The 19,168-nt window shown below is 42.1% G+C and overlaps 3 protein-coding genes across 18 annotated transcripts in view; 1 reads left to right on the top strand and 2 right to left on the bottom strand.

Moving 5' to 3' along the window:
- PRG4 (proteoglycan 4) overlaps positions 1-15,345 on the bottom strand; it is a 40,989-nt gene extending 25,644 nt beyond the window's left edge. For both annotated transcript variants that reach the window (XM_083847066.1, XM_083847065.1), the window contains exon 1: positions 15,222-15,345. The gene's annotated coding sequence lies outside the window, so the exon portion shown is untranslated. The remainder of the gene's footprint in view (positions 1-15,221) is intronic.
- Positions 1,463-19,166, top strand: LOC310903600 (uncharacterized protein). Of its 9 annotated transcripts, none has more exons than XM_083847146.1 (7): positions 1,463-3,392; positions 6,473-6,557; positions 8,092-11,158; positions 12,478-12,659; positions 14,062-14,124; positions 15,257-15,423; positions 18,260-19,166. In XM_083847146.1, the coding sequence occupies exons 3-7, from the start codon at positions 11,020-11,022 to the stop codon at positions 18,324-18,326; spliced, it is 618 nt and encodes a 205-aa protein (XP_083703272.1). In that variant the 5' UTR covers positions 1,463-3,392; positions 6,473-6,557; positions 8,092-11,019; the 3' UTR covers positions 18,327-19,166. The 9 variants fall into 9 exon arrangements, with proteins under 9 accessions (XP_083703272.1, XP_083703271.1, XP_083703269.1 ...); XM_083847145.1 differs by having other exon boundaries at positions 1,463-2,524; positions 3,346-3,392; positions 6,473-11,158; XM_083847143.1 differs by having other exon boundaries at positions 1,463-2,369; positions 2,461-2,524; positions 3,346-11,158.
- Positions 16,633-19,168, bottom strand: part of HMCN1 (hemicentin 1) — a 246,882-nt gene continuing 244,346 nt past the window's right edge. For all 7 annotated transcript variants that reach the window (XM_083847058.1, XM_083847056.1, XM_083847057.1 and 4 more), the window contains one exon: positions 16,633-18,064. In XM_083847058.1, coding sequence (XP_083703184.1) covers positions 17,698-18,064 — 367 coding nt within the window. In that variant the 3' untranslated portion in view covers positions 16,633-17,697. The remainder of the gene's footprint in view (positions 18,065-19,168) is intronic.

Genomic DNA, 19,168 nt, shown 5'->3' on the forward strand with positions numbered 1-19,168 from the left:
GAACAAGTTGTGTTCTCTTTTAAGTGCCTTCAAAGTGAACTCTGCCTCTGAGAAATCAAACTCACAGGAGCTGTGCACTCACCACAATTGCAGCAACTCAAACCAGGGCACGCAGAACACAACAGCCCATTTGCAGTTTACATATAACAGCAAGATTTTTTGTAACAAATACAATTATTGCAAAAATGTAAATTATCCAGCGAGGCTATAGCACAGCACAGCTGGTGCAATGCTGATCCAAGTCTGACTTGAAAAAGGAATTATCTGCAGCACAGGCAGGATTCATAGTTTGTCTACTGAGGAAATAGCAGGGCAAAATGAGGAAAATAACTGGATTTAGTTGTTTGTAACTCATATATCTTTCTGCTGTATCAGGAAAATTTCTAGTCATTGGTCTCTATTTGCCTATGATTAAGTCTGGGGTTAGAACTGAAATAAGTATTAGGTGTTAGAAATCTAAAACATAAGGTCCACTTAATACCTGATTGTCAAGGACAGGGGCAGGTGGAGCATGAATGGTCCTGACAGAGCTCAGCTCTTTACCTCCCCTACGCAGCCCTCTTTCACTGTGTGGACGACCGTAATGAGAAGCCAGCCTTAGGGTTGGGGGGGAGTCTGAGTTAGTCCTCAAATCTCTCCACAGGTGTACCTGTGCTTGAGGCTGGGGCTTGGTCAAGCTTTGGAAAGATGAAAACTTGAAGGGAACTGTCGGCAGATTTTAAAAGCCCCATGAGTTAAAGACAGCTGGCAGCAGCACAGATGAGGCATGTGGGGTTTTGTATGCATGTGTCTTAATGATTCATTCCCCTTCTAGACTTCAAATTAAGGTTATGATTTGTATTAAAGTTAGATTATAGGAATCTAGTGATTCAGCTTCATGGCTTTTGATTTTAGGAGTGTGTCAGGCAGACCCTGTTTACTCCCATTTACCACAGAGATTGATCAATATGTTGATGTTATTAAGTATGTATATTGGCTCAGAACACCCAGTTTAGTACTCAGGTACTAAAGCTTAACTAAAAGGTTAAAAGGAGGGCTGGGGATTGATGAAGATCTGTTTCACTGTAGGAACTGATCTTCAAAGTAAAATACAGTTTTTGTAGTTTGCACTGTTAAGACCCTAGTATGTGGCTACATTGCTCAGTATAAGCTCAGCAATAGTGTTACAGTAATGTTTGATTTATGGTTCAGCTTCAGTATACATTTTCAGATTACTTGCCATGTTGCTTACTGTAAACATTGGCCACATTCTTATAACTGAGGCTAGTGTAAGGATGTGGGCTGCAGCTAATATTTAGGCTTTTTCAGCTTTAAGAACCAAGAAGCATGGGCAGACATGCACCACAGACATGTATTTTACTTTTCTAAAGGGAATGATCTCTGAATATTAAACAAGATTAAATTTAGGTTGCAAAGATCCAAAAATTCAATACACCAATATATACATTATCAAGGAGTTGGAGCGTAGTAAAGGTTTGTGATTGTAAATGTTCAAGAGCTTCCACTGTTAAGGGCTCTCCAGAGGTAGTCTGCTACCAGCAATTGCTAGTGACTTAGGTTTTCTTTCAGTGTTTGGGTGAGGCCCATAAGAACGAGTCCTGTAACTAAGTTACAGTGGCTTAGGGCTGGAGTATGAGAATTTTGAAATGCCTGTTTTATCTCTGAAAAACAAGGGGCAGGGGAAAGGGGTGTAAAATTATGCTTAGATTAGTAACCATTTAATTTTAGAGTGATTTCATCTGCTTGCTGTATTTCACAGGGACTGGACATCTAAGCATTGGTTTGATGTTAGTAGGAGATAATGTTTCATGTTAGGGGGTGTTTTTGCATATATGAATCCCATACTTATGGTAGAGAGTTCAAAACCCAAAGGCCAGAAGTCTGTAAACCTCATGTTAACCAGAGACATAAAGAAGAGATTTTTTCGTCAAAAGGTCTAGTGCCTTATATGCTGGCTTGGGATGCAAATAATACTTTAGATTTTTATTAAGTTAATTTAGCCATAGGGTTACACTAGAGACTGAGAAAACAGCACTCCAGGAGCCTTATTTGTTGATGAGTTGAAAAGGGTCACAAGAGTCAGTACTGGTCTGTAGTTGGTAGAGAATTCTGGAGTTTGCATCATTCTGAGTGGGACAGAAGTTTTATGGATAAAACCTGTCATTCAAAAAAAAAACCTGCAATAGAAGTTAGGTGTGAATATGGCATCTTTCCTTGGCTGGACTGTGACAATTCCCTTTTTTAGTGTAGACTGTAGGAATTCATCTCCATTTTTTTCCCCTCAAAGTTGGAACAAGTTTTGGATGTGAGGTTCTGCAGTGAGGAAGGAGGTGCCCTTTGAATTGGGATGCCCTGAGAAGGTATTTCAGGTAAGTAGCAGGCCGTCTTTATAAGCTTCTGCTCTTCAAAAGAAAATCTCGTCCTTAGCACTTAAACCACGGTGGGCATATCCCCTTGCAGGAATTCCCTCTGCTGGGCTCTCTAATTTGGCAGCCAATATCTTCTGGTCTTCAGCTGTGTGTCGGTGAGTGATCCTGAGTCATGGCAGTTTGCTTTTTTATTAACACTGTTTCACAGAAATATTTTCACAAAATTCAGAATCTATTAAGTGCTTTTCAGAACAAGAAAAAGTCCTCACTGTGTAGATCTAACAACCTGATTTTAGTACATCATGGGAGATGTATCTGGAAGATGGGACTTCATTCAGACAGCTTCCTTAGCCTTTCATACCAAGCTCAATAGAAATTCAGATCTCTTGATGTTTTGATTCCTCTTTTTTTTTTCCTTGATTCTTTGAGTATGCAAGGAATAGACATATCAAGTGTGTAAGAATATAACAAGTGTTTCAGTTAAGGATATGCCCCAAATCTACCATCTTTTTCTGAAGAGCAGTTCCTTCAAAATATTTTGCTTAATTTTTAGATTAAAGTACTTTTAGGAAAGTGTAAGGTGAGCTCCACACTTTTCAAAATGGCCTTTTGAATCCTAAAGTTTGACCTCAATTACTAGGATAAATTATTAGGAAAGGTGTAAGGATGGAGAAGCTAAAGCAGGTGGACTACAGACAGTCTGGGCATTCTGAAATTCACCTTAGAACTTAACAACAGTGCATGGCTTGTGTTTACAGGTAAAGAAAGAGCTCCTCTGAAAGTACTGTATTTATTTTTAAAAAATCTGTTCTAATGTGAGCTTATGAGACATGTTTAAAAAAGAAATATCTAATATCTAAACATGCACATAAAATAATAGATGGTATGGTAATGCGTTCCTGTCTTTTACCTCCTAATAAAAATACTACAAAGAATCCGAGCCTTTTTTTTTTTTTTCTTCCCCTACATGGAATAGATTTTAAGCATTAGAATGCTTTTAAATTCCCAGGAGTTATGTAAAAGGTAAGTCATCTTCCATTCTAAAACAGTTTTGCAGTATGTATGAAACCTGAATATTGTTTTGATGCTTTATTGAGATTACTGATGTTTTGAAATTATTGTTTTTGGTGAGGAAAACCTGACGGACAGACTGGCACTACTGTCTGGTTGTTCCTTTTCTAGGTGGTGTGGGTTTGTGATAAGCCCTTTTGTTTCACTTCAAAATTACTGAAACAGGTGGTGAAATAGATGGTATTCAGTGTTGGTAGTTGCCTTCTGTTTTGACTAGCTGCATTATTAGATCCAGTGATCCAGTGACAAATTGGGCCAATTAAGGTAAACTTTAAAAATTTAAACAATTAAGATGTAAAATTTCACATCCTAATGTGAAGTTTAGCAGCAGCATTACAGGCAAGCTTGAATTCGGGGCAGGAAAGTGTAAGGAGACCTTAGAGGACATAAGTAAAGACTGAATGGCACTGAAAGCATAAATGAGTACTTCAGTACTGGTGGAGATGAGGTATTGGTTTGTTTGGCCAGCGTGGCGTTGATGTTAAAGGGCTGGGTCGCAGACACAGGACGTGTGAGAAGAACTCAGTGTCAGGAATCGGCCACCACGCTGTAAGCAGCAGAGACTGGCTGGAATATACAGTCATGAAGGAAGCAGGAACATGCCCTCTGCCAGCAGATAGGTTTATGTTTTTGTCCTTGGCAATCCTATGGGGGCTGTATGAGAAGGCTGCGGAATGTGCAGAGGTTGCAGGAGCCTGGCAGAGTTTCAGGGCTGATGTTACGTCCTGTTCCAAGGCTCCGGCTTGGGCTGATGACTCTGCCTTACTTCATGGTAACGCCCTAACGTCCTGCTCCTGAGGGCTCGGATTACTCAGCGAAGTTCATTATTTGGCCAGATAAAACTTTGCGGTTATTGTGACATGTTGTTGAGATTTTCTGATGACATTTAAACCAGAACATCGTAGAGGTCCGGTGTCCTAGGTTCAGTGAAAGTGGAGAACATAACTTAAAAATATTAACCCAACACCATGGGTTACTTAAAAATATTAACCCAACACCATACCGGGTACTGTGAGCAGGTTGGGCTACTTATGCACAAGTTACCGAGACTGAGACAGGTGAAAAAAGGGGCTAAAGCAATAAATTAGGTAATGGAAAGATGCAAGAGAAAACTCTAGGAGGGTTTGGTTTAATTCTAGCAAAGAAGGGTTTTGAGTTTTATGCCTTAGTACCTTCAGGCAATAAGGATCGGAGGGACTGAGTGAAAGAGGTTTTTTTTTAAGCTAAAGGGAACTAAGAGCTGAAAAGTCAAGTAGTTCTATGCAGTGTGCAAGTAAATGAGGCAGAAAATTAAAATAAGGTTCTTAAGCATTGTATCACTGAGGGTTTGAAACAGCCTTCCCATCAAATAAGTTTCAAGATGGAGCCCGATGCATTTTCGAGCGGGGTATTTTTGGAATGCAGCTGCGTGGGGAAGGGCGCGCGCGATGCTGCTCCTGCCCGCGCTCCCCTTGGGCAGCATCACCCGAGGGTGGCCGTGGAGCCGGGGCCGTGCCGGTCACCTGCTGCCACTCTGCGAGGCTGCTGCTGTCAGACGGCGGAGTGGTGACGGTTACTTTAGAGACATTACTTCACTGTAAGTGGATGTGACTCGTTTCCACTTACTAAGCCGTTTATCGTGACCATCTGCAGCAAAGGCCTGTTTGGGCAGCCAGGAAAGCTTTGCCATTACGTAGCTACATGGAGAGGCAACAACCTCATTGTCTCCAGTTCCCTGGTTCTGGAACTCAAACTCCGGTGGCACTAATATTTTGCTTGTATCCCTTTTCTGCTGAGGGCAGTTTCCTTCTGAGATTTGGGCGTCTGGGGAGAGGGAGCAAGAACTCCATCGTTCCTCTGAACTTGGTTCTACTTCTGTGCACTCCGTGCTTCTCTTACTGCCTTTCTCTTGCTAACCATGAAATTCAAGCAGTATAAATTTTTATGAGAGCAAGAGTCACAAAAACCATGTGTACCACAGTAGTCCTAAAAGATCAGGCATGTAGTGTCTGCAGCTTTTTGTGTCATATAAAATTTTATAGAATATTAATTCTTGCTGTTCAACACCAGTTCCTATCCAGTTTTTTTTTTTTTTTTTATGTCAGAAGGAATGTTGAAGTTCATTGTGTTATTGTTGAAGATGATGTTGTTAGAGCTTCCTGAGCACAGTATAAGGCCAGTTTTTAATCCAATCTTGGATCTAAAGCTAAATTTAAACATATCTTCTTAGTGACGAAGATGATAACCTCCAATGTTATGCACTAGTATTTCTCTGAAATACCAGGTTAGGATAATACAAAAGCATTTAAATGCAGCTTTCCCTGTTCATGTATTTTATAACAAAATCACATCAGTAAATAGCGGAGAGAAAGTGTGTGTTAGGCATTAGTCCCTCTGTGTTACTGTCAAACAAAAGGAAATAGTTGTATTAGCCCAGCTGTAAAATAAGGTTATGGCTTTTGAAGTCCATTCCAACATTACTTTTTGGGGAAATTAGTTTAATTCATGAGTCTCAAACTTAGCTGTCTCACTTCATTTATAAACAGCAGTCCTCTGGAGAATGAGGACATCCACAGAGCATGATAAAAAGCTGTTGTTTTCTCTCCTGTTTTTGTCCTTCTTTGTGATCATCGTGTATGTTCACTCTCTGGGATCTCAGACTTGTGCCAGGATGGTAGTTCATTTGTGATTCATATGTGATCCTCAGAAAATATGAGCACTTACTGATGATTTGGGGGATGTGATGTTACTTCTGTCCTTTTAAGGTTTTTACATTTATTGCAATTGCTGTGTCTGGAGTAAAATTGCAAATAACATTTATTTGGAGAAATTGCTCTTTCACAAGACTGTCTGGCAGATTACAGATTTTTTACCAGATGTTCTGATCTACAAATACGGTTGCTTGTCTTTCAAAGCAAAATTATTTTAAATAGGACCAAAAACCCCATTGCATAATATGTGGATGCAAACTAATATTTTATTTACCTGCCAGCAGAGCTGACATTTTTTATGATGTTTGAGTTTTGTGTTCCTTGTGTTGTTCTGCTGTCCAGATTTAATGTAAAAAATGTGAATTAATGTCTTCTGAGAACATCCAGCAAGAGGAGAGATCCTTTTCCTTTGCCGTGGATAATTCAAGTAATAACAATGATTATTTTGCCAAACTGAAGCTACATTCCTTGCACCCAAATCAGCTTATTTCAGTGCTTCAGGAGCACTCCGAAATCAGGGATGGGGCACAGTCTGCTTTCTACTTTTTCCATCTGGATCTGTGGGAGGAGCCTGTGTTACCCGCTCCTGTCCTAGCCATTGAAGATGTGAAAAGTAGATCATTCCCTCTGTTTTGCAACAACTTTTTGGTTACCTGCAGGCTGTTCCCATGTCTAGCCTTAATTTACCACCTTTCAGCTATCCTTTTGGTTTTAATTCCTACATCGCATTTTTCAAGCTTCTGTTAATTCATCTTCTCATCAGAGTCTCAGAAACGATCTGCTGCTGTCTTGGAACATGGGGCCCAAAACTGGATACGATACTCCAGATTAAATTGTATAATAAATAATAGAAAATAAAGCAAGAATACATTGCATATCTTGTATGCTGTGCTTTGTTCAAATATCAGTAGGAAGCCTTTTCCACCTCAGTGTATGAACATTAAATCCCGTTTAGCTTGTGATCCTGAGTAGTAATACCTTGAAACGCAGCCGTCACCAGGCACTGTACGTTATTTTTGTGCAATTGCCTTTTCTCGTCTAATGCGCAACACATCGTTTTTGATCTTCAACCAGCACACTGTTTTTACAAGAGACATCTTCAACTGATCAGCTTTGTAATTCAAATCCTAATTCTACTCTCTTCCTCTTGGGTCGTCCGCTAATATTCACCCTGCCCCAGTCATTCATAGAAACATATAATGCGGCTACCAAAACCAGCTCTTGAAAAATCCCACTGAATGTCTCCTTCAGACTGGACAGTAAACAAATAAGCAGTTGAAGGAAGTCTGGTTGCGTAGAGTACAACGTGTGCAGTCCATGGTTGCTTTCCTTGCACTGTATTGTAATTCCATATTTTTCTCTACCCTTAGAAGCCTGAACACAAGAAATGCCAAGTGCTTATTTCTGTTGACAATCTTACAAATTTGGAAATTGATGTTCCTTCCACGCATGGCACAACGTTTCAAAACCCAGTATTTCATCTTTGAAGTTCAGAACCAAGGTCAAGCCCTATCACTACAGACATGCCTGCCACTTAACAAAGCTTTTTAATACTGTGTTTATTCTGTTGTCATCAAAAGCATTCCCAAGCATACAAAAAATAATCCCATCCATTGTTTCAGCAAATATGGACTGAAATTCTCTTTTTTGAATTGAAATTGTTCCAGTGGTTGTATGGTTGTATTGCAACTTGCATAGAAATACGGTTGCATTTATAAGCACTCAAATACTCCGTCAGTAGTTGCTCCAGATGCCGTGGGGAATTGGTGATGGCTCTCACTAGGACAGGCATCGTTCTGTAAATCCACCGTGTAATATACAATGGGATCCAGTGCTCGTTTACACCTTTTCGGATTTAAATGTAGAGATGGTCTTTGTTTGGGCTTTTTTTTGGTGTTGGTAAGAGACACTCATGTTCATTGATGCTCACTGATCCATGCTTTTTTTTTTTTTTTTCCCAGTAACGATCACTTGATACCAGCGTGTTGGATAAACTGGCTAAAAAGTACTGTTTACAAACATGACATTACACTGGAAAATGTATGTCTTCCAAAGCTGCAATAATTTTTATTGGAAAAAAGATTATTTCCTCCTTATCATTACTTTTCTTTCTCGTAGGTATGTGTTTCCCTGTACCTTTGTTTTCCACTGTCTCTAATGGCATCCTAACAGAGGAGCACTCTGGAGGAAGCTTTGGAGGAGCGAAATGAAGTGCTTTTGTGTGCATGAGGGGCACTTCTGCTACATACAAAGAGCAATTTGAGGGGAAGAGCAAACTTCTTGTCTAGTGAGTCTGTTTCTTGACAGTAAGGAAAGACTGCAGAGAGCATGAAAGCAAAGAAGCAGCAGCTCGTGTTATGTGGCTAAGGTAAAAGTCTTGGTAGCAGCGATCCATGTTATGGTGAATAGCAAGAAAAGGATTTGCTGTGGTCAGAGAAAAGGTTATTGCTACTAATGAGAGACAGCTGGGAAGTCTGGGTGCTCAGACACTTAACGCTTATTGTCATGCTGCAGTGGTCATTATGGCTTTTCGTAGATAGCCATGTTGTTATGGTCAATAAAAAACAAAACAAAACATTTTGACTTCATAGTAATTCAAACTAAGTATCTCATTTGAAGATGATGTCCAGGTTGTGCAGAATATCAGAAATATTTCTTGAAAAAGGCAAAAGCTGGGAGAAATGGCACTGAGGAAACAATTTTGGTTTTGCCAGGTTGAAAAGACATGCATCTACCCATTTGGGGATGTCATAGAAGCTGAGATTTATTTTAGCCAGAAGAAAAAGGGATGGGAATTTCTCAGCTCATCTTTAAGTGCTTAGAGATCTTTGGCAAAGTGCTATCAATGTTTCCACCTGAACCAGTCCTCCTTCGACTTTTATGACTGGAAAATCAGCTATCAAATTATGGCACCGAGAGATCATGAAATAAATCAGTTTAGAGACAGATGGTGATAAGCTGTGTAACAGGGCAGGTAGCCCCAAGGTAAACTTGTCAAAGACAAGTGCGTATTGCAAAGTGTTATACAAATTATATGCTAGCCACTGATGTTTTCCCTCATACAAATACACGTAAACATCTACCAATAGTTAATTTCTTCAGATTTCTTTAGATCCTGAAAATGTCTCAGATCGTATCACAACTGGTTTAGATTAAAGGTGATTATTCTCTGTTAATTCATTTGTAGCACACAAAGTAGAAGCAAAACCAGTGCTATGTGATTTATTTAGGTAATCAACAGGGCTTTATAAACGGTGACTAATTTGGCAAAGGCTGAACTTCACTACTCAAATAACAATCTTACTGCTCCAAAAAGCTAGTTCCCAGCAACATACAGAGGATTTTGACTCACTGCTCTGTTCTAAGTATCTTAAGGCAATGTTTTGCTGTTGTTATTTTCTGCTGAAAGCTGGTTTTATGATTAAGAGAGATTGGATTAGGCAAGATTTCCAATTCAAGGAGCCTTGGGGTTGTCTAGAAAGGTTGTAACTGGCTTTCACTTGATGCCACTCTGGAAATCACTGGTGTCTTTTTTTGTTTGTCCAGAGTAAAGCTTATAGATGGTAAAGGTACCTTGGCATTCCCTTCCTGTGCAATTCAGCTGGTGAACACAAATCACTTTTGTGATACAGCCTCATCTACTAAAGGACATCATTTTTGCATCCCAAAACTTTTCAAAACATGAGCTGCAAAATGTTAGCAGTAATACTTTGGCAAAGGCTTTACAGGGTTACACCCAATTTGAGGTTCCCTATCAGCCTCCACATAGCTGAGAGCATCGCAAATGAACCAGTAGGCAAACGACAAATATTCTTTCAAAAAAGGCCAGACCGCAGAAAACACAGAACACAGTCTGACCGGTATGGTTAGTAAATATTTGAAGATTTGTGAGCTAATTCTGTTAGCAGACAGTGATGAGGAGGGATGAATAAATTTGATGTAATCTGTGTTATTTATGAGGTTCGTATTCAAAGTCCAGTTCCTTTCAGTGGAAGAGGAATCAAAGATGTGACAGTTCAGTTGCAGATTCGTGTGTCTTTTCAGCCCATCTCCTACTCATATGCTCTCTGCCATTTAAGAGTTTTCATCGGGTGGTGACATGCCAGCCCATTTATGCAGAAACCATACTACTCTGGTACAAGAATGCCTTGCCTCTGCCATTTATCACTAAGGCTCCATCAGCACGTGTTTTTTAACGTCTTTCCTCCGCCAGGTGACTAGACATGTGGGTAAGGCTCCCCTGAGTTCTCCCTCCAGGCTGAACTGTCCCAGCTCTCTCGGGCTCTCCTCATACGTCAGATGCTCCAGTCCCTTAACCATGGCTGGGCTCCCTCCAGTACGTCCGTGTTGGTCTCGTACTGTTGATGTCTCACCAGTGCTGAGCAGTGGGGAACCCCCTCGGCCAGCTGGCAGCTCTCCTCCCAGTGGTGGCCTTTGCCAGCAGGGCACACGGCTGGCTCATGTTCAGCGTGGTGCCCACCAGGACCCCCAGGTCCCTTCTGCCAGACTGCTTTCCAGCAGCTGGGGTTGTTCCTTCCCGGGACCTGGTCTTTCCCCATGTCGAACCTCACGGTTCCCCTCTGCCCACTTGTCCAGCCAAGCCGCTCTGCCCAGTGATGTCCTTGACTTAGGGCAGGGCACGACTGAGTGCAGCGCTTCGCACGTGCTGTAGGCTGCGGGGGTGCCACCTTCAGCCTGCTCGTTCACCTGATACCAGATTGTGTAAGTGTTGTCCTCGATGTTGTAATGGTCAGCGCTTGGTATGGAGAAGTATGAGACAAAAAGCAGCGGTGGGTGAGATCAGTAGTGTTCACTGTTACAGTAGATAGCTACTGCATGCCAAAAATTGTACGCATCTTTTTCACTTCTCTGTTCTTGTTATCTGTGACATGATGACAAAGAAGATGTGTATGGAAACTTCCTCCTTAGTGTCTGGGACCCTAAGCTCATCACTCGGACTCATCATTCGGCTGCGAGAACAAGGCGGGCTGCAGCACTGTGGATGCACCGTGCTCTCACTGAGGCAATGTGAGTGGCGTTGTCTCTTCTTTTTGCACGCCGTCCCTTTCTGTGCTTTATGTGATGTCGGTATTTTCACTGGAAACACGGAGATGCATTGCTGCGGCTGTCACTGAGACTAAGGGCAGAGGAGTAACCTGGCGTGAAATACAAAGGTTTTTCTGTGGCTGTTGGATTTCCTTCGTTCTGTACCCATGTGTGTACACTGTCTGTGCTGGCAGCCTCCTGCTCTCCCAGAGGGTGCCCTGGGAGTGCTCCCCGGGGCGATCGCTGCCACTAAGCTTTGCAGCACTCCCCGGCCTTGCTGTCGATGGAGGGTAGGGAAGGGATTCCCCCGGACACATGGTCATGGCACAGTGCTGCTTCAGAGCACGCCCAAACCGCTGCTCTGGGTGCTGAGCATGATTGGGTCCTGGCATGATTGTTCTCCTGATACCTTTGTCATCTGGCAATTCATAAATTATCAGGTGAACCTCTACTTGTGTAAAAGAGTAAAGCTTTTTTTTTTTTGTATCTCTGTGCCTTCGTCTGTAAGCAGGTATTCTTCATTTTTATTCCTCGTATAAAATTCATCAAAGCAGGTGACAAAGCAGCAGTGCATGCTGTCTGGCACCAGTTGCATGCTGAAGGTACTGGAGAGCTGAACTCAATGACCTAAAAAAGTAATTGGAGTTGTGTTCATTGCATCCGTGCATGCAAATGTGCTTATAAAAACATCTGCTTGCACAGTAGGAATTACATCTAACGTTGTTTAAGAGGCAACAGCTGGATAAATTGTGCTTGGTTGTTAAGTTTATTGGTGCAGCGCTGCTGGCTGTTGTATGTACAACAGCCCCTTTTAGTTCTGTTAATCTGCTGACGCTCTCTAGTGTTTCTTATCTTTCCCAACTCACACCCAGAGCTACCCTGGGCCTGGCTTTCCCCTTTCTGTTTCAGAAAGTCCGTGCAGGGACAGAAAAGACAGAATCACAGAATCATCTAGGTTAGAAGAGACCTCCAAGATCACCTAGTCCAACCTCTGACCTAACACTAACAAGTCCTCCACTAAACCATATCACTAAGCTCTACATCTAAACAGATAAGGTCATCTGCTAAGGGTGTCTCACATCCCATGTGGAGCAGCAGGGCCCGACAAGGTGAGCTCCCAGAGCACTGCCACAAGTGCAGGAGCTGGAACCCCCCTCAGGCTTCCCAGCAAGAAATCTGGCTGGGCTTGAGCAAGGCAGTGGCTGCTCAGGCTTTTTACCATTTATGACCGTTGGTGTAAGAACGTGTTTTAGCTTTCTGGACTTCACTTGATTTCTCAATTCGTTGTTGAATAACTACAGGTGCTAGTCTGTCTGGGTTTGTGCTGATTCTCCGGACGGTGACCAAACCATGTGTGAAGAACAGGTTCAAGCCCAGAAGCCTGGAGGAGCCTCCATCTGCCCACAGGTTTTCCCCAGGGATGAAGCAGCCCTGCCCGGAAGCGCTCAGCCCCACACCTCCGTACGTCAACACACCTTGGCAGGTGAGCACGGAACGGAAACGTGCCAGACTGCTGCAGCGCCGTGCCTCGGTGAGCGGCCATGGGCAGCGTGGCGGTGGCGACACGTCCCTCCCTGCACCGTCCCACCCATCCTGGCTACGGCCTGCATGCAGCTTGGGGGCGGATGGTTGGATTCCAGCCTCATAAACTAATCCGTGTATTTCAAAGGTCATAACGTGCTGGCAGTGGTCTTAGAGTGGAGCTGCCAGAAGTAGAAATGCCTCTGAAGTCAAAGGGTGCCAGAGCTCCCACTTGTACCCTGAGAACATAGTCCTGCTGGAATCGCCATGCTGCCGTGGGAGTGATGACGCTCGCTTTACTCATTATCCTTCTGCTTCGTTTAGCATTAACTGTCTGCCCTGTACTTGGCAGGGGGACATAACCTGTCAGGCACTGTTACTCCCGCATTTTCCGAGCATCGTTCTCTTCTGGTAACTGTTTTCCCTTCGGTCCATAGCGGTGTGTGCCCTGCACCGATCCATTGCTGTAAACATTTAATAGCTTTTATATTCAGGCAGTGCAGGAAAACAAACAGTGGTGAATTCCTGGCTCAAAGCCTTGGCAAGCCAGCCTTGTACAGAAGGTGTGGGGGGACCCCTTACCCATCTCCGGTTCCCGAACACACCCTACGTAGTCAGTGGGATCATTGCAGCTTCCCGGCCTGCCTCTGGCTCCTGGCCCAGGGATCCTCCCTGCCCTCCTTTTTGTGCTGTACTCCTCTGGAGGACTTAGATCCGGAAGAATTGCGCAAAGTGCTGCATCTCTGCATGGGTTGTCTAAGCAAGTCATTTGTGGGAGGAAAAGTGGGACCGGCTGTGCCCTAGCAGCATGGTGTCCTGGGCGGTGTAACACAGGGCCATGTGGCGCACAGGGCCGGTACCCAACGTGTGCATGCAGGGAGACTTGTGTGACCAGCTGTGTGCCACTGGAAAGCCACAAGATGTCACACTTAAACCACCAGCATATATAAATTCATCTCTTCAACGTACAAAACACATTTGCCATCTTTTGTAGGGTCTGCTTCATCTCTGTAGCACAGTTAGATGCTGCCCTGTTAGTGCCTAGGGGAGGCCCAGGGATGCAGCAGGTGTCATGGGTGTGGGTCAGGACGAGGGTCAGGAGGAAAAGCCGTGTCCCTTCCCTGAGAACCAAATGGCAGTGGGAGTAGGCTCGTACAAAATGGTGATCACACAGCCTCTAGGTAGCATGAAGTGTTACCGGCTTGTTTTTTTGGCCTGTCTGAAAGATTCGAGAGCAGTTGCTCTCACTGGGACCACCTGCTTATTTGTTGTTGTTCTAAGGTCATTCAGTGCTCTTCATACAGCTATTGTACAGCGTGAAACAGCCACCAGCATATACTGACCGTGTCCCCTAACAATTCCAGGATGCGAGCAGGAATGGTGATAGTGCACTGGGACAAACAGCAGGAACCAGTCAGTTACATGCGGTAAAGATCAGAACGTTTCCTTTACATACTTCTCTTTGCATCTTTTAATGGCTACGTACTTCCCTTGTTGTCCTGGCGGTGGGGTGGTTGTTCTTTGTTTTTAACAAAGCTTTAGGTTGTCCTACACACCACACTAACATGCTAGAAAGGGTGTTTGCTCTGCAATTAGGTAGCCAGAAGGTAATGAAAGGTATTTCTTTCTGAGAAAGAGGCCATGTCTCTAGCTGAACTCTGTGTTCCCAACTCTTTGCATGGCGCCTCGCACCAAGCACAGTGGCTTCAGCACCAGGGCTTTGGCCCTGCTGTGCACCTGTGGCTGTGTCCTGCTGGCTGCAAAGAAAAAGTCAGTCACTGGGCTGCTTCTAATCTTTAAGCCACCTGATGGACAGAGGAAGTAATTAATTTCTACCATTCCTTGATGCATTATTTAATTAAAATATAGGGTGATGACTGGGTAAGGCCAATGGGGAGCCAGCAGTTTGTTTTCAGCACTGATGCCAATGTAAGTGAGGCTCCCTAGGAGATCCCATATTATTCGCTGGACCAGCCCCAGTTCTGTAGAGGGGTACTGGCCAACAGGGCTGCAGGCTCGAGCCTACAGCTGCAGTCCTTAGACACTGAAAAACCCATGCAGTTACTTTATTTTAATGCAAAAGATAAAACTCCACACACAGAATTTTGCTAACCTTACCTAAAGTAAATATAAATACAGTAGAATATTTATTGTTCATTAGGATTTATAAAGATTTTGTTTTTAAACGCTAACAATTAACAACTGCACGATTTGATGTGGGCATGTGCACATGCACACAAACCAACCTGCCTCTTACCATTCAAGTTAGTTTACAAACTAACTAATGACACAGCTGACATTCTGGCCTGTTATGACTAGGGTCAAATAGTTTTTGGAGGTAGAACTGAGCAGATCTATTTGCTCTGCCAGTTAATCCAACATTTGTGAGTTTTAAAGCACACGGGATTGGCGTTTTGTAACATAGAATGAGATGTCCAAGGAAGACAAGGGCATGGCCCATATCCTCCTTTCTAATTCAAAAGTTCCCTTCAGCCAGTAAATGACTGAAAACCATACAGCTTACCCCATACAATAAACCTAATTTTGCTCTTTCCTCAGGCCTGCAGTCCTGTGGCACCACCTCAGCATAAGCATCTCATGCCCAGATGGGCAAGCGGCTCCTCCTGTTCGAGCTGCAGCTGGACACCTGAAAAACACAGCACAGGAAACCAACCAGTAGAGACAATTACGTGGATCTGTCTGGGAATGTCATTGATTTCTGTCTGGTAAGTAAGTTCCTAACCCTAAACTAAGTAATAAGGTTGCCATAAAGCATTTGAATCCCATTATTTCTTTATTTCCCCTCCCAAGCAGCGTATAATAGAGCCTGGTTCTTTTCCTTCATGCCTCACAGTGGAAATAAATTCCTTCAAGGGAATAGTTTTCAGTGTGCTTATCAGCCTTAAAAGAAATTGAATGGCTGTACTTCTTAGCACTTACTCTCATTTGTTGTTCCTTCTCAGCGTTACCATGAAAGTTATCTCCTTCTTAAATTGCTTTTACTTTTCAAGTCAGGCTTACAAGAAACCAACCTGTTTCATTTGAAATCTGTCACTTGTATAAATAATTTGTACAAAGAGCAAAATGATGTTAAATCATCCTTATTTTTCAGGACTGTCTCACTTCTTGCAATGGATACTGAACAAAAAGCAGTTGAGGAAAACTGGTAGGGCTTTCACTAGGGACGATTATTAAGGGAAGCATAGATTCAAAGTTCCATTAAGGAGCCTTTTGGCCCTGTTGTGAAAAAATGCTCTTGAATGCTGGTGATAATCACTCACTTTGCCTTAGTGTCAGGTGGAGGGAAGACGGCAGAAGTCAGGTGGGTTATCAGTAGCAGGAATTATTCTTGGGCTATTCCTTGTAGCCCAATCATGCTGCAAGAATCTGAGGCTGTCTCAGCAGCAGGGGTTCTGTTGACATCTTGTTCTCACATTGAAAAACTGCAGAACTTTCACAGGGAAAAGTGATAGTTGCCAGTAGGTTTTAATCTCAATGCCCTCTGTGGATTTTTTTCCCGTTTTCTTTTTTTATGTGCATTGGAATTAGAGCAATGTATTTAATGTTTGGCAAGAATCTTTACAAATAGACACTTCCTATACATGCAACAAAAATTTAACTTTTAGCAAAATCCATTTTCTCAGAGGAAATGACATGTCTCCTAGACAGTAGATGCTGGCTAAACTAAGAGGACTTGGTGTAAGTAATAGGACTTATGGTAAGTGCAACAGCCTCTGTGACGTTTTCTGAAAAACTGGAGGATGCGGGAAGCCAGCAGATCACTAAGCAGGAGATGTGGCTGCATTTGTGTAAGCAGCTCCCTGGTTTGCTGGGCGCAGTACCTTTCGCATTCTTCACTGGTACTAAAGGCAAGTGCCTTACACATGGGAAAGATTTTATTATTTTTTTTTACAATGATAAAATTTGCAGCAATCTCAAAGGCAATGGGGACTTTTATTTTGATTATTTCCAATGTACTGACATTGTCCTCTTATGAAAACTTAACTGTAGAACACTCTTGAGATACTGCATAGAAAATACAAATAGGAAAAAACATATATACACTTTCATAAAAATAGAATACATCTTGGCAAAATTACTTGTGTACAGTGTATTGACATTATTGAACCAAACTTACTACATCTTTGGAGAAAAATGTTCTATTTGAAAGAAAACAAAAAACAAAACATTTAAACTGAGGTGGGAGTACTGAAATGGATATGGTTTTGAGCTAAATAAATGGCTATACCAGAATGTCAAATGTCAACTAAAAAAAATTATAAAATACTTGCTGTATAAAGTAGAAGTAGCCATGTTGTTTTTTTCTTCCAAACAATAGTGATGTTCCTAAACTTGCACAGAAAACAAATGTACCAATTCCAAATTCTACGGTAGATTCTTTAGCTGAAAACAAACTTTACTATGTCATGTTTCAGCACTTGCAATCACTAAGTACAGTGGTATTTGTTTTATTTTTTTGAGCACATGACATAGTATATGTACAGGCCTAGTTCTATCAGGTATTTGATAAGAAAAAAAAATCTAACAGATCTAAAATTTAACACACTTAGCAACCTTTAACATATGCAGACCATTTGAAATTGCCATTTCTTCTTCTGGTTAGGCATTTCTTTAGTTGCTTTTAACAGAGGCTGCTCCTTGCTTACTGCTTTTGACCACATACTTCAGCTCATACTTGGATTTGTTCTCCGAGTTTTCAGAACAAACTGTGGCAGATGACTACTAATGTAGTCAGTTGTGTAATAAATACAGGAAGCGGTAACGGGTCCTCAAAGCCATGGATTTTCCTCCTGACTTGGAATAATGGGACTGTATAGGCAGCCTTGGGGTAGGAAAAAGAAAAGAGCATAGCACCGTTTTCAAGTTACATGGTTCACAACTGTTTGGCAGGCAGTAGAATCAGTCTGGAAGTGGTAATACCCACTGGCATTTATGAATGTGGTTAAAATACTGTGATTACTGTCAAGTAGTTTGGGTGTTTAATAGGGATAGGCTGACACGGCTATATAAACAATGAAAGTTGTCTGATACTCAATGTTTCCATCAATGCTGTAGGATAAGGCTCTGACTCTCATGCGGTATGTCTTTGGCTCTCGCAGTGGTCTGATGGTGAACACGACTCCTTTCAAATTCTCATCTCTCAGGGCAAATGGGATTGTGGGGTCCTCATCTGCCATTAAAAATGTTGTCCTTGGATGCATGACTTGATCTTGTGTATAGGCAACCAGCCGGATTAGATCCTGACCAGCAGCTATGCCAAAGGGGAGGGAAAGGAGTTTGTATTCCAAGGCGTAGGTACTCAGGGCACATTCCAGATCATTGGCTGGGCAGTTTTTGAGACAGAACCTGGGAATAAACAGAGCACTGTAAGTCCTACTCCAGTACCTGCCATGTAGTGCCTAATCCCTTGGCTAAAGATCTTCTCATTGATCCTGTTGTGATACACAGATTCAAACTTCCCGAGAGAGCTAAACTCATGCGCTCTTTATCCATTCTTCCTTAAAGTTGCATCCCAGTTTAACATCGCATTTTCCTCAACAGGATCATCTCAGAAAACACCAAGAGGATATATAAAAGAAACAACAATGAAGGCAGTATTTGCCATTGAAGTGAATGGTGCATGTTTTAGTGGCCCTGCTCTTAAAAAATAGAGAATATTTGTGTAAAGCATACTGGCAGCTCCATGCGATGTGTCTGTGTGTTAAATCATAAAATAAAGAATTTGGAATAAAGAAGGGCAGAATTAATTTTACTTCTACTAATCTGTAGTCAAAATAGAAGGTCCCTGGTCCCTTAATTCTGTTCATCAGTGAACATTTATCCATTTCAACTTAAATGTCATTCTAGTTCGTACTCAGAAACCATCTTTTGTGATCAGGCTGAACCAAGCTATTTCCCTGCTTACATTTTAAGATTAAAAATAGTTAACGTGTTGTTTATTTTCCAGAAGAGGAAAAACATAGAGTAACTTAAAGAAAAACTGCCTATGAACTGTAGTGTTATTTTCACAATGAAAATAATACTTTTAAAACTTTGAAAATGATGGCAAATTAGGACTTCACAGAAGTAAGTCAGAAAACTTAGATGCAAAGGTAGCCCTGTAAATGACAAATGAATGATGCTGAATCAGGAGAAAGGATTAAAGCACACTGCCTGCCAGGGTTCATTTAAGAAAAAGACATTCTGATGCTATTTCCATGTGAATTAATAGTAACATTCTGCTTGGATACTGAGAGCCAGCCAGCTGCCTGGACCTCAAACTTTCTTGTTCTGCTGCTCTTTACTGATACTGCTACTACTGATAATCTTGAGTTTTAATGCTTCACCTTTTGCTAGAATAAGCTTTATTTATGTCAGTTAAACTTAGATAAAGTTTATTCTGATGATTAAAGGTTAAGTATTTGAGCTTGGAGTGGGCAGGAAAACAAGACCTAAAAGGTGCTGCAAATA

The sequence above is a fragment of the Anser anser genome (genome assembly GCF_964211835.1).
Source record: "Anser anser genome assembly, chromosome: 8".
Classification (NCBI taxonomy): domain Eukaryota; kingdom Metazoa; phylum Chordata; class Aves; order Anseriformes; family Anatidae; genus Anser; species Anser anser.

Excerpts from the sequence above, each read along its gene's own strand:
- LOC310903600 (XM_083847138.1), top strand. The coding sequence starts at position 11,020 with ATGATGACAAAGAAGATGTGTATGGAAACTTCCTCCTTAGTGTCTGGG. Across the intron at positions 12,660-14,061 it reads ACGTCAACACACCTTGGCAG|GATGCGAGCAGGAATGGTGA; the intron begins GTGAGCACGGAA and ends TAACAATTCCAG. Across the intron at positions 14,125-15,256 it reads GAACCAGTCAGTTACATGCG|GCCTGCAGTCCTGTGGCACC; the intron begins GTAAAGATCAGA and ends CTCTTTCCTCAG.